The sequence below is a fragment of the Bubalus kerabau genome, chromosome 6 (genome assembly GCF_029407905.1).
Source record: "Bubalus kerabau isolate K-KA32 ecotype Philippines breed swamp buffalo chromosome 6, PCC_UOA_SB_1v2, whole genome shotgun sequence".
Taxonomy (NCBI): Eukaryota; Metazoa; Chordata; class Mammalia; order Artiodactyla; family Bovidae; genus Bubalus; species Bubalus kerabau.
In genome coordinates, this window is record NC_073629.1 from 83,329,695 (window position 1) to 83,345,122 (window position 15,428).

General features: G+C 40.2%; 1 protein-coding gene and 1 pseudogene across 8 annotated transcripts in view; one reads left to right on the plus strand and one right to left on the minus strand.

Annotated features, from left to right (window-relative positions):
- The window catches only part of DOCK7 (dedicator of cytokinesis 7), a 189,207-nt gene continuing 173,779 nt past the window's right edge, over positions 1-15,428 (plus strand). For 2 of the 8 annotated variants that reach the window (XM_055585641.1, XM_055585642.1), the window contains exon 1: positions 16-254. In XM_055585641.1, coding sequence (XP_055441616.1) covers positions 217-254 — 38 coding nt within the window. In that variant the 5' untranslated portion in view covers positions 16-216. Of the gene's footprint in view, positions 255-15,428 lie in introns of all 8 variants that reach the window. The other 6 variants (XM_055585645.1, XR_008715904.1, XM_055585646.1 and 3 more) reach the window with 6 other exon arrangements.
- LOC129655827 (60S ribosomal protein L23-like) lies at positions 6,762-12,811 on the minus strand (annotated as a pseudogene).

Consider the following 15,428-nt stretch of genomic DNA (forward strand, 5'->3'; position numbering starts at 1 on the left):
TCCCGCGGGGATTGACGCGCAGGGGGAGGAGCGGTTTCTTGCTGCGCGTCTCTCAGGAGCATTACGGCTGGGCTCGTTCCCGGCTCCGGCCGCCAGCCCCAGCCTCCCGGGTCCGGAGCCGGGACTGGAGGAGGCGGCGAGGGAGGGAGCGCGAGCGAGGAGGCACGCGCCCGCCCGCCTGTCCGCGCCCAGACCGCTGCCGCCGCCTTAGCAGCCATGGCCGAGCGCCGCGCCTTCGCCCAGAAGATCAGCAGGTAAATCTGGGGCGTGTGGCGCGCCGCGGCAGCCGGAGGAAGAGCCGGAGAGTCCTCCCGAGCCCGGCCTAGGAGGCGGGTGGGTGTGGCGACGAGGGCGCCGGGATCCCGCGGCCTGGTCGGCTGCTGGGCGGAGGGGCCGAGGGGACTCGCCGGGGCTGCCGAGGCCTCGCGCGGCGCTCCTGCCTCGGCCCTCAGGCCTCGCCTACCCCGGGGACGCAGAGAGCCCCGCGCGTCCGCCTCCGCCGGCTCCTCGGCCGCCCGGGCCTGGAGTTTGGCGGCGGCTTATTGAAAGGCAGGCGGGGTAAGCTCGGCGGCTGGCCGCTCCGCGCTTCCCGAATTCTTTGTGTCCCCACCCCCGGTCTGGCCGGGGCCCTTTCCCTCTCCCCGCCCACCCTCGGTTCTCCCCAGGAAGGTGCGGGGGGTCCGCCCTCGTCTCCACCCCAACAAAAGGTTCGGCGCGCGGCGTACTCCTGGTGGAGGAGGGAGGCCGCCCCTCCTTCACGCCCCTTCACTCTTCCCAGAAATCTGACACGAATCCTCTGCACCCAGGGGTCTTGTTCAGAGTGGGCGCGTGCACCCAGAATGGAAAACGTACGGCCAGAATAAAAAGTTGAGAACCTGTGCTTTGCACCTTCGGTGTGCAGCTGCAGGATCTGCCAAATTGTACGCTGGAGCTTGATCCTAGTAGCGTGTGAATGTAAATTACCCTGTGTTTCCCGTAGCTCCGGAGAAAGATGGATGATAGGCAGTGTTCTTTATACGCCGGCCCTTTGACTCGTGTTTTAAGAGTCTAGACGTAAAAAGTAAACGATCAAGGCTGAGTTTTCTTTTACCTACTTGTGGTGACAATGTTGCCGCCTTTCTCCCCTCTAAAACTAAAAATTGAATTACGGTGGAGGATTCAAATATTTGTAGACTTTGTGAAATATACGAATGTATACGACACTAGACATTCTGTTAATCATGAAGTCGCAAGAAAAGAAACATTCGAAAATATTACTTTTTCGACAATTCTGTTTCCTTGACTCTGGATCTTTTTAGTTTACTGTTATTTCTTAAAGATTTTTTTGCCTGCCAAGCAAGTCTTTTCTTAACTATCTGAACTTCCATAGTGTTACTCTATTTTGGTTATGTTTTTCATTTAAAACTAACATCTCTTTAAGCTTTGTGCTTATTTTTTTTCTTTCGAACTTTAAAACATATTTCATTTCCTCAGAAGGCAAAACAGCAAATGCTTAAGAGCATAGAGGCTCAGTCTATGACATGGGCTGAAATCCTGATTGTTACTTTCTAAATTGACGCCTTGGCCAAATTGATTAAGTTCTCTTAAGCTTTAGTTTTAAGCTGGTCTGGATAATGGGTAAAAACAAATTAAAAAAGTGTACCTGGCTCATAGACTTGTTGTAAACATTGTGGCATAATTGGTGTAAAGGTTTTAGTATGGTGTATGGCTCCTGCTGGCTATCACTGAACTCTTAAGTAGTATAATCTAGGGAGCTGTGATAGACTTAATAGGAATTTATTGCTTAATAGGAAATTATTACTTTTGTTCTTTTTTTGTAAAATAATTTGATCTTGTTTCTGAAGGTAGTGCTATTTAAAAATAGATATATTACTTGACATGCATGCTAAGTATTAATTTCTCTTAAATAGGGCCAAAAGCTTATCTCTGAGAACACTGTGCTGATCAAGAAAGTGCACATTAGGGAGTTAGGTATGAAATGTATACAGTGTCTGTTCTCCAGTCATGGAATTTGTCCTCAGATAGACATGACAAAACACAAGAAAAAAAGATAACCAGTTTTGCAAAACAACAAAAAATTCAAATTAACATTGCCTTGTAAAGTTATAAAAGTACATGAGGCAATAGAAATGAAGATAAATGAATTGATTGGAGAGAGATTTAGACATAGGGGTGCAGTGATTGATTGTTTGAATGTGGAAGGTGAGGAAGTCTGAAGAGTCTGGGAGGACATCCAAGTTTCTGATTTGAGCAAATGGGTTAGAGGCAATTGTTGAGGTAAGGGAGTGCAGGAGGAGGAAGCCTGAGAGTGAAAAGTGTGGTGTACTGGAGATGTTAATTCAGTTTTGGACTTGTTAGTTTTGAAGTGCTGTGGAGCACTCAGAGAAATGTCTATGAGGCTGTTGGTACAGGTTTAAGCTGCCGAAGAGAGATTGAGTTGGAGGTCTAGATTTGGGAGTAATCAGCAAGTAGATTGTAGTTAAAGCAGAGGAGTAGGTGAGATAGTTCAGGAGGAATGCTCGGACTTAATTTGGAGGGAAGACCAAGGACAGAACAGCTTATCTGGTCATTGTGAATGAAAGATACTTTCCTCCTAGGAAAATACGGCTGAATAAATTCCTGTTCTGCTTCTTAATTTCCTACCATGGGAAGTATAGTACAGTTTGAAAACAAACTGCCTGGTTTGACATCCTAGCACTGCCCCTCATAGAGTGAACTTGGGCAAGTTATTTCCCCACAGTTTTACCTCATTTTCCCTATCTATAAAATGGAGTTAATGATATATGGACTCACCGTATAGGATGGTTGTCTAAAAAGAGTTGAATAAATTCGTACCTGTGAAGTGCTTATAAGTGCTTTTTTGATAATGAGTGCCCAGTAAGTATCACTTGTTAAAAATTATTATGGTATTTATAAAATGGCTTAGGACCATTTCTTGGAAGTATTAATCCTTTTTATGATGTACCTGTATGAACTTTGTTGCTCTGTGAAAAGCCTGTTGCTATCTGAAAACTTACTTTTCTTTTTCAAAGGTTTATGGTTTTTTAAAAACCTTTAAAAAGAATTATACTGGTCTCTTTTCTGGCTCAGTTATTTCCTAGCCCTTTGCTTTTAGCGCCGTTGTTTTTCTGAGGCTGTGATTTGATGATTTCTTGAAGCTCTTTATTCTGTATCACTGATTGCACTACTAACCTCAGCTCATCATAGAAAAGCAGACTTCATGTCAAGTACTGCCTCTTGTCTGTTCTCCCCCCTTTTGGAGAACAAGACATATGCTTTGTTAACCTTTGTAATCACTCCCTCATATATAATGAGCTTCCCAGGTGGCTCAGTTGGAAAAAAATCCACTTGCCAGTGCAAGAGATGTGGATTCAATCCCTGGTCCGGGAAGATTTCATGGAGAAAGCAATGGCAACCCAACTCCAGTACTCTTGCCTGGAGAACCCCTTGGACAGAGGAGCCCGGCGGGCTACAGCTGACAGGGTCGCAAAGAGTCGGACATGACTTAGTGACTGAACAACAGCAACGTATAATGGGTGCAATTTATGGAATGTTGTTTGTAGATAAATGATTTCGCATTGTGTTTGGATTATTTTGTCCTGTCACTTGATATTCAGCTGTAATGATGAACATTTGTGTATACTTAAAACACTTTTTACCACATTCTCATCTTCATAACCCAGAAGGCAGAAGAACATAGAACAGAAGGTAGGCTCTAGGTCACATCCCTCAGGTTGAAATTCTGCTTATACGAATAATAGCTGTGTAATTCTGGGCAGTTGATCTAACCTCTTTGTCCTGGTTTGCTTATCAGTAAAGTGGAGCTAGAAACTTCTATAGGGTTAATTTGAGGATTAATTGAGATAATACATGTAAAACACAAACCTGTGTCTGAAACATAGCATTCAAAAAATGTTAGCTGCTGCTATTATTCCTTACTTACCGTTCCTATAATCTAGATGCAGAACTGAGGCCTACTAAGAGACTGAAATTATTTGTCTTATTTGAGGCTCAAATCCGAGTCCTCTGATTTCAGATGTTAAACCCTTACTATTTGTATTTTCTTTCTGCAAGACATTTTCTGTGGTAGTTCTAGATTTTCTAACAGTGCTGCTATTAGTATCCCCAGAGTTACCCTTGCTTTCTTAATCTTTGTTAATTTGGTATCATTTTGCTGCCCAAGAATCGGAATTTAATGAAACACTTCGTCAGATCTTTATTTCTGAGGAAAATCTTACATGAGTGGGATTTTCTGGATATAGGCTTATTTATAACCTCAGTTGTTTTTAGTCTTGAATCTGTTCATAACCCTGGCTGGATAGGCCCAATCTTTTAATTTACTTTGTTCAATTCATTTTCTCATTCCTGATCAAAGTAAATCATTTCCACATAGTATCAAGTATTTCAGTTGCTGCCTGTGTCATCACTTTAGACACATATACCACCTCCCTGACCTTCTGTTGTGCTCATCTCCCTAACTGTTAATGCTGAGTATCTAACCTATTTCTTGCTCCTGAGCTGCAGAGTAGTGTTAGAAGGAGACTAGAGTAGTCCAGAGTTGATCTTTGATTAATTAATGTCTTCTCATTTGAAATGAGGTTTATTCCAAATAATTTCTCTTATTTACTATCTTTGTTTACCTACTCCATCTTTTACTGAAAAATTTGGGACCATGTCACATGGTGCTGTGCTGTGCTCAGTTGCTTCAGTTGTGTCTCATTGTGACCCCATGGACTGTAGCCCGCTAGGCTCCTCTGTCCATGGAATTCTCCAGGCAAGAATACTGGAGTGGGTTGCCATGCCCTCCTTCAGGGGAACTTCCTGACCTAGGAATTGAACCTGTGTCTTTTATATCTCCTACATTGGCAGGCAGATTATTTACCATTAGCATATGGGAAGCCCCCATACCACATGAGTCCTTCATTTTAACCTTGACATATGACTGTCCCAGTATGTCATTCAACCGTCCTTCTCTTGAACCCAAAAGGTGTCTTGTCTCTAAAACTTACCTGTTTTATTGTATTTTGGACCATGTATCTTGCCACCTACTCCCAACCTTGATCTCACAATTTTCCCTTTCCTTTGTAGCATCTTCAGTCTGTTCTTTTTCATGGATGTTTCCCTTAAGCCATAAGGCTTATCATGCCTTTCTCATCATAAAACAAAGAACTGTCGAGTCTTCTGGCATTTCTAGCTGCCAACCAATCATTCCTCTTTCTTTTATAGTCACCTTTCTCACATGTGTGTGGTATAGTCACGACTACTTCCTACTTGCTCTCCTCGTCAGTCTTGTAGCCATATGGCAGTGCTTGCCATGCTACCTTATGTGTACTTGAATCGTAGACCTCTTGAGAATTAGGAGTGGTTCACTTTTTTCTTTTGTTCATCACTGATTTCATGTGCTACAGTTTTTTATTTTATTTTTTAAATTTCTCATGCTTGCTCTCCTTTTTCCATTCCCCCTCTTTTATACTGCTTTCAGAGCTCTTTGAGGACTGGTCTAGGTCTTTTTGGGATTCCCAGGTGGCACAGTGGTAAAGAATCTGCCTGGCAGTGCAGGAGATGCCAGTTTGGTCCCAGGGTTGGGAAGATCCCCTGGAGTAGGAATTGGCAACCTCTTCCAGTATTTTTGCCTGGAAAATCCCATGGATAGAGGAGCCTGGTGGCTTCATGGTATCTGTACTCCTGTACAGTCCATGGGGTTGCAAAAGCGTTGGACACAACTTAGCAACTACACATCAATAATCCCTCATTATCCTCAACTCACCCACGTTGATGGGTCTTCAAAAGTATAAGTGAGGAACTCCTTTCTTACTTCACCATCTAATCTTTTTTTTTTTTTTTTACCATCTAATCTTTATAATTCCATGGACAGAGGAACCTGGCAAGCCACAGTCCAGGGGTTTGCAAAGAGTCGGACACAACTGAGCATACACACACTAGGTCTTTTTATCTCCAGTGCTTAGCACATAATCTTGTGTAAACTGGACATCTAAATACTGTATGAAGGAATACCACCCTGCCACCTGAATATTTTTCATAACCTCACTTACAGATAACCACAATAAGTTTGTAGCTTATCTAGTCCCTCCCTCCTCTAATTCAAATGTGTTTCAAATGAATTCTCCCTAAAACACAGCTTTTATTATGGCATGCTGCTGTTGCTGCTAAGTTGCTTCAGTCGTGTCCGATTCAGTGCGACCCCATAGACGGCAGCCCACCAGGCGGGAGCCCGTCCCTGGGATTCTCCAGGCAAGAACACTGGAGTGGGTTGCCATTTCCTTCTCCTATGCATGAAAGTGAAAAGTGAAAGTGAAGTTGCTCAGTCGTATCCGACTCTTCGCGACCCCATGGACTGCAGCCTACCAAGGCTCCTCTGTCCAGTGGATTTTCCAGGCAAGAGTACTGGAGTGGGTTGCCATTGCCTTCTCCTTATCATGGCATACTTATGTTCAAAAATGTATACGTAGTGACTTCTTATGGGGTTAAATCCAGCCCCCTGCTTGCATTTTAAAAGTCATCTATAATCTGGTCTTTCTCTTGTTGCTTATTCTTGAGCTTACATTTTGGACTAGTCAATCTGGTGTTTTCACTTTACCCCCACAATGCTCTGCTCATTTCCATCTCTATAACAGTTCTGTTTTTGATATATGCTGCCTTTTCTCTTTTAAATCTTACCCTTTGGTTCAGAGTACTCCAAGCTGCTGTCCTGACATTTGAGATAACCATTTCCTTGCTTTTCTGTATTTTTACTACCTATGAATGCATCCATAAGTAATTTAATTTAGAAAATTTTTGAATTCATTTAAATAGAATCATATTGTATGTTTGTATGCTGTTCTATCTTCTTTTGCTCCAAATTGTATCTGTGAGATTCAGCCATGATGTTACAAGCAGTTGAAGTTCATTCATTTTCATTGCTTAATATTTTTCATTGTATAAACATAACCACAATTTTCCATTCTGCAATAGATGAACGTTTGGATTGTTTCCAATTTTTCTTTTGGGGGAGCAAATAATTTTTATTTTTTTACAAATACACCAAAGAATCATGCAATGCAGCTGGCATTGGATGCAATCCTGGGCCACAAGTCTGCACATTCCTTTGCAACTGGTCCTGTGATGGCAGAACCTTTCATCTCGCCTTTATTGTTTACTGTGACCCCTGCATTATCTTCAGAATAAAAAAACACACCATCTTTTCTCCAGTATGACTTTCGTTGTCAAATTACCACTGCTAGATGTTCCTTCTTTCTGAGCTCTGGTTTGCCTTTCTTGACTGTGGCCATCACCATGTCACCCACACCAGCAGCAGGAAGTCTATTCAATTGAACCTTGATCCCCTTCACAGAGATGATATACAGATTTTTGGCTCCTGTGTTGTCAGCACAGTTGATCACGGCTCCAACCGGAAGACCCAAGGAAATCCGGAATATCGCACCAGAGGACCCACCATGTCCTCGCTTCGATATCTTGAAGGCCAGAAAGGGACAGAAAGGACTGTTTCCAATTTTTGACTGTTGGAAACAATGCTGCTATGAGCATTCCTACATATATACTCTGGTACATATGTTCATGAGTTTTTCTAGGGTATACTCAGGTGTGGAGTTGCTGGGTCTTGATTGCTTGTTGTACCAATTTTATTTATTGTCAGATTTGTTGGGCAGTGCCAAACTTTTCTAAGATAGATGTACAAATTTACACTCCCACAATGTTGCTTTACATAGTTACCATCACTTGGTTTGCTAACTTTCTCATTTTTGCTAGTCTGATGGATGCATGGTGCTATCTTATTATAAAAGTTTTAGCGCATATTTATTTGATTACTAATGAGATTGAGCCCTGTTTTTGTATGTTTATTGACCATTTGAATTTACTCTTTTGTAAATTACCTAATTAAATAGTTTGCCATTTTCTTTCTTTGTTTCTTCCCTTTGGATTCTTTTTCTTACTGATTTTTGTGAGTACCTTACATATATTTTGTAGATTAGTTATTTATTGATTTTATATTTTGCAAATATCTTCATACACTATGGTTTGTTTTTAATCCTTTTTCTGGAATCTTTTGAAAACTAAGCTTTAATGCAGTATAACAGTGTTCTAAAAAAAAAATTATAGTACTTTTGGGGTCTTATTTAAGAAATATTTTATTACCCTGAGGTCATTCATATATCATATATTTATCATAAACTTTGTAATTACCTCCTTTGTATTTAGGTTTATATTCCACCTGGACTTGATATGTGTATGGAGTGAAATTTTATTTTTTTCAGGATGGATTCTCCTTTCGCTATTGATCTGTCCTTCCATCTCTATAAATATGTTTGTGTCCTTATTTGTGGGTCTTTTTTATGGGTTCTATTTTGTTCCATTGATCTGGTTATACATCTTTTCATTAATTATAAACAGTTTTCATTATAATAAGCTTTGGAATTTGGTAGGATAACTCTTTCCACCTTAAAAAAAAAAGTGTCCTAGCTGATCTTAGCTTTTTGAATTTCTGTGCATATTTTAGAATCTACCAAAAACAAACAAAAGCTCCCAAAAGTTTGGTGACCTAAATGGGAAGGAAATCCAGGGAAGAAGGGTTATATGTGTATGTGTGGCTGATTCACTTTGCTATATAATAGAAATTAAGAGACATTGTAAAGCAACTATACTTTATACCATCTACAAAATGGCAACCCACTTTGTATTTTCTTTTTTAAAAATTTTTTACCAAAATTTAATAATAATCCTTGATTCTTTGAAATGGGCACAGGCTTTTCAACTCTGGATGGTCCTCAGGTCCTCCAAAAAACAAAATAAAACAACCTCCCCCCCGACCCCCAAATGAAAAACTGCCCAGTCCTTTTAGAATTTGATTGGGATTGCTTTGAATCTATGCATCAATTTGGGGGAGAAATGATATTCTTATATTATCGACTTTCCAATTCATGATTGTGGTGTATGTCTCCATTTATTTAGGCCTTTATATCACACGATGTGGGCTTCCCTAGTGGCTCAGACGGTAAAGTGTCTGCCTCAATGCAGGAGACCAGGGTTGGGAAGATCCCCTGGAGGAGGAAATGGCAGTCCACTCCGGTATTCTTGCCTGGAAAATCCCACGGACTGCGGAGCCTGGTAGGCTACTGTCCATGGGGTTGCAAAGAGTCGGACATGACTGAGCGACTTCACTTTCACTTTTCATCACACAATAAAATTTTATAGTTTTCTCTGCAAGGTTTTGCATATCTTTTGTTAGATTTATTTTTAGGTATATATCAGTGATACATCTTGCTGGGCTTCCCAGGTGACTCAGTGGTAAAGAATCCGCCTACCAGTGCAGAAGACAGACATGGATTCAGTCCCTGGGTAGAGAAGATACCCTGGAGAAAGAAATGGCAACCCACTCCAATATTCTTGCCTAGAAAATCCCATGGACAGAGGAGCCTGGGGGACTATAGTCCATGGGGTCACAAAAGAGTCAGACATGACTTAGTGACTAATAAATAATAATATATCTTGCTAAACTCTTGTTAAATAAAAAAATGTGTACTCCTTTGTATTTTCTTTTTCTTTTATGAGACAGGGTGCTCAGGGCTGGTGCACTGGGATGACCCTGAGGGATGGGATGGGGAGGGAGGTGGGAGGGAGGAACAGGGAACACATGTACACCCATGGCTGATTCATGTGAATGTAGGGCAGAAACCACCACAATATTGTAAAGTAATTAGCCTCCAATTAAAATTAAAAAAAAGAAAAAATATAGACCTAGGTACAGTGATGGGTAGCCTTGCCCTCCAGATTTGTTATATCAAATTAATTTTGCACAAAGAATTGGTTTTAAGGGACAAAATGTACTGACAATTTGTAGTTTTACTTAGTTATAGACATTGGTTGCTATTTTACACTGATAATGTCTGCTCCAGTTTTTTACTTTTAGTCTGTATCTTTTGTTTTGCTTCTTATTTATACTTTTTCTTTACAAGTAAAAAAATGAAAGCATATCTTGAAGAAAAAAATAAAATAATAATTAATTAAAATAATTATACTCTTTACCCAGGAAAAATTTTTTTTAATAGAAATTTAATAATAATCCTTGATTCTTTAAAATGGGCACAGGCTCGTCAACTCTGGATGGTCCTCAAGCTGTTATACAACAGCATTGTGGGACTGATTCAACCAGAACTGTTATATTATCTCAGGAAAACACAGGGTCAGTCTTTTTCAGGAGGCTTAATATTCCAACTTTGTCCTTGATAAACCTCTGTTACAGGACGGACTAAAGCTGAAGGGGAAGATTAGGCTGCAGTCAACCTACTTATTGCCCTGTGGCCTTGTTTATTCTGTGTACATAGCTGTATCATATGAAAATCAAGGATTTTGTTGTATCTTTTTGAAACTTATAGCTGGTTTATTTTTTTGTGTTGATCTGCAGATTATTACCTTGCATTACTGTATAGATTTTTAATATCATTTCTGTTCAACATTGTATTAGTACTGAGTGTCATCATTTTGCTGACAAAGGTCCATATAGTCAAAGCTATGGTTTTTCCAGTTGTCACGTACAGATGTGAGAGTTGGACCATAAAAAAAGCTGAGCACTGAAGAATTGATGCTTTTGAATTGTGGTGCTAGAGAAGACTCTTGAGAGTCCCCTGTACTTCAAGGAGATCGAACTAATCAATTGTGAAGGGAATCAGTCCTGAATATTCATTGGAAGGACTGATGCTGAAGCTGAAGCTCCAATCCTTTGGCCACCTGATGCTAAGAGCTGACTCATTGGAAAAGACCCTGATGTTGAAGGCAATAGGAAAAGGGGGCAGCAGAGGATAAGATGATTAGATAACATCACCAACTTAATGGAATGAATCTGAACAAACTCTGGGAGATGGTGAGGAACAGGGGAACCTGATATGCTGCAGTCTATGGGGTTGCAAAGAGTTGAACACAACTTAGCGACTGAACAACAACATCCTCAGTTTGTTTATAATCTCAAAGTGTTTTCACTTAGTATTAAGCCTTATGGTTACTGTAGGTTTTTGTAGATCTTTTGGTTTGTGTTCCCTAGAAAACAGATACTGAGACAAAGATAAAGAGTTGAGACTTTTTCTGGGAGGCATAATCCTAGAGCATTAGAAGAGAAAAGGGAAGTGAAACAGAGATAGATGGGAAACAATGTAAGGTAATACCTTATCTCGTTGGCCACTGCTTCACAAAGAGCTAGGAAGAGATTGTTCGGCACGTGTGCTTGCTAGGCCATACAGGATATCATTGGACAGCAGAACAGTTCCTCAGATCTGCAGATGGGATTCTGAAAGAAGAGGAAATTTATCTACCTGCTTTTCTCCTGAATCTTCCTAACTCAGAGTTAGTTCCCTTTCCTTTCTGGGTTGCATCTTTTGGAACCCTTTGTCAACCACTCGAGATGTTCCACTACTTTTTCAGTGGCCTTTTATAGAAGAGACTTCTTGGTTTCAAGTGACAGAACCTCAAATCAGATTAATTTGCACATACAAAAAGTTGCTGACTAATGAAACTGAGTACATTCGGTCCAGTGGTTAATTCAGTCCAGTGATGTTAATATAAGCTTCTTATCTTCTTGTCTTGGCCAGATTTTCCACCGAGTTGTAACGAAAGGGTTACAGTAGGAATTGACAGTCCCAGGCTAGAATCCTGCAAGTTTAGTTGCGGCAGAAAAGGTTTAGGAACTCAGTTATTGGTCTGGCTTGGATCACATTACTATAATCCTTCCTTGAACCAATTATTAATTTAGGGATGTAGGGGACTCTGACCAGTCCTGGGTAGTATGTCCTCTATGGCTTGGGGGAGAGAGATGATGGTGTCAGCAACACTCAACCTCAAAGAATGAGGAGTTTATAACCAAAAGAAGGAGGATCAGAGAGCTGGTCCCCAAAACAACTGATATTCTTTGAAATTAGTCGTTTGAAGTTGGCAATGGCACCCCACTCCAGTACTCTGGCCTGGAAAATCCTATGGATGGAGGAGCCTAGTAGGCTGCAGTCCATGGGGTTGCTAAGAGTCAGACACGACTGAGCGACTTCACTTTTACTTTTCACTTTCATGCATTGGAGAAGGAAATGGCAACCCACTCCATTGCTCTTGCCTGGAAAATCCCAGGGATGGGGGAGCCTAATGGGCTGCTGTCTGTGGGGTCGCACAGAATCGGACACGACTGAAGCGACTTAGCAGCAGCAGCAGCAGCATCACTATAATCATTTAAATATATAGCTGTATAGTCAGCTCGACTACCTGCTAAAATTTAAATGTAACTGGTGAAGTACAAAAAGAAAACCAGGGTAACCTGATGCCAGCTGTGGATCCTGTCTCTTAACTTTAAGTTTAGCTCTCACCTTAATGCCAACTCTGGGCTTTCCTGGTGGCTCAGCTGGTAGAGAATCTGCCTGCAATGCTGAAGACCTGGGTTTGATCCCTGGGTTTGATCCCTGGGTTGGGAAGATCCTCTGGAGAAGGGAACAGCTACCCACTTCAGTATTCTGGCCTGGAGAATTCCATGGATTAGTCCATGGGGTCGCAAAGAGTCAGACACGACTGAGTGACTTTCACTTAATGGCAACTCAGCGCCTCCCAAGGAGGTCTGCTTGGTTCTTGTTTTCTGGCTTTCCCATGCTTCTTTCTGCACCTGCACTCCTGCATCATCCTTAGGTGCTCCATATTTGTCCTGTGACACCAGAAAACTGCACTCCTCTGCGCATATCAGCCTATTATTGATTTTCAGAAACTTTGCTAAAGATACAGGGATGGTGGTAAAGGGCCTCAGGGTCCAAAGCTTTCTTAGTAACTTCATCCCAACTCTTCTCTTTTTCCCATCATCAACATTCTTTTTCTCACTGTAAGCAGTTTCTTCCTCTTATCTACACAGAGTAGTTCCAACTCTTAAAAAAATTTTTTTTACATTTATTTTAATTTTTATAGTTATTATTTTTATATTTTATTTATTTATTTTTGGCTGCACTGGGTCTTCGTTGCTGCACATGGGCTTTCTCTAGTTGCAGTGAGTGGGGTCCACTCTATAGTTGTGGTTCACGGGCTTCTCACTGCGGTAGCTTCTCTTGTGGTGGTGGAATACAGATTCTGGAGCGCAGGCACAGGACTGGCGCACAGGCTTAGCTGTTCCATGGCATGTGGAATCCTCCTGGATCAAATCTGTGTCCCCTGCATTGGCAGGCAGATTCTTAACCACTGAACCACCAGGGAAGTCCTCTTTTTTTTTTTTCTTTAAACAAAACAGGACAACTTTATTGAGCTATGCTTTACATACCATATACTTAATTCATTTTAAGTGTATCATTCAGTGATTTTTAGTAAATTTACAAAGTTGTGAAACCATCACTCAGAATCCTGTTTTAGACCTTTTTCATTCCCACCTAGGATCACTTGTGCCAGTTTATAGTCACTCCTTAGTCCCACCCCAAGCTGCGGCAACCCCTAATATACTTTTAAGTCTGTCACTTTGTCTCTAAATTTACCTTTTCTGAAAGTATCGTATAAGTGGAATCATATAATACACAGCCTTTTGTGTCTGGCTTCTTTCACTTAGTATAGCTTTTCAAAGCTTGTCATGTACTGGTACTGACATTGTGGTTTTGATTTGCATTTCCTTAATGATTAGTGATATTTTTCCTGTGCTTATTAACCATTTACATATCTTATTGGTGAAATATCTATTAAAATCTTTTGCTCAATTTTGAAGGGATTATTTATCTTGTTTTTGAGTTGTAAGAGTTCTTTATACATTTTAGATACAGGCCCTTTATTAGATACATGATTTGCAAATATTTTCTCCTGTCTGGTTTGTTTTTTCATTTTCTTAGTGGTGAATTTTGAAGCACAAAGACTTTAAATTTTGATGAAGTCTAATTCAGTAGTTTTCTTTTTGTGGATTATGATGTTGGTGTTGTTATCTAAGACTGCATAATTCATGCTTAGGGTTTCCTTCTCTGTTTTCTTCTAGAAGTTTTAGCTTTTACTTTTGGTTTATGATCCATTTTGCATTAATTTTTGTGCATGGTGTGAGATGAGGGTCTAAATTCATCTTTTGCATGTGAATGTTCATTGTTGCAGTAGTCTTTGTTGGAAAGACCATCTTCTCAAGGTATGAATTGACTTCATACCTTGTCAGAAATCATGGATCTGTATATCTGTCCTTGCAATATCAAACTGTTCTGATTACTGTTATTTTACAGTAAAATTTGATAGCCTGAAGTGTAAGTCTTTCAACTTTTTTTTTTTTTTTTTTAAAATTGTTTTATACATTTCTTCAAGCATTTTAGGATCAGTATCAACATGAATTTTGGCAATTCTGCAACTATTCTTTTAGGATTTTGATAAGGATTACATTGAATCTGTAGATTATCTTGGAGAGAGTTGGCATTAGCAATATTAAGTCTTCAGATCCATGAAAACAGGTTGTGTCTTCATTTATTTAGAGCTTTATTGATTTCTCTTAGTAAAATTTTTCAGTGTGTAAGTCTTACACTTTTGTTAAATCTATTTTTAAGTATTTTATTGTTTTTGATGTTATCATGAATGGAATTAAAGAATTATTTTTGGTGAGTTTGTTGCTAGTATGTAGAAATGCAATTGAATTTTGAATGTTAAATTTGTATCTTCTGACCTTGCTGAACTCATGTATTAATTCTCGAAATGTTTGGTGGATTCCTTAAACTTTTCTGCTTATAGGATGTATTGTCTTTGAGTAAAGAGTTTATTTCTTCCTTTCCAATCTTAATGCCTTTAATTTCTTTCCTTTCCTTCCCTCCTTCTCTCTCTCCATTTTTCCTTCCCCTTCTCCCTTTCTTCCTTTCTTTCCTTCCTCCTTTTCTCCTTTCCTGAATTCCACTGCCTGGATCCTTCGGTATAGTATTGAATAGAAATGGTGAGAATGCACATCCTTGCTTTCATTCCAGTCTTAGGAGGAAAGCTGTCACTATTAAGTTTAACTATTTAAGTTAACTATAAAAGTTTAAGTTAAACATTTAACTATTACCTGCCTACAGATAATGTTATGTAACAGATAATGTTACAGATAATGTTCATGACCCAGATAACCATGATGGTGTGATCACTCTCCTAGAGCCAGACATCCTGGATTGTGAAGTCAAGTGGGCCTTAGGAAGCATCACTACAAACAAAGCTACTAGAGGTGATAGAATTCTATTTGAGCTATTTCAAATCCTGAAAGATGACTCTGTGAAAGTGTTGCTGTCAATATGTCAGCAAATTGGGAAAACTCAGCAGTGGCCACAGGGCAGGAAAAGGTCAGTTTTCATTCCAATCCCAAAGAAAGGCAACGCCAAAGAACGTTCAAACTACTGCAGAATTGCACTCATCCCACATGCTAGCAAAGTAATGCTCAAAATTCTCCAAGCCAGGCTTCAGCAGTACGTGAACTGTGAACTTCC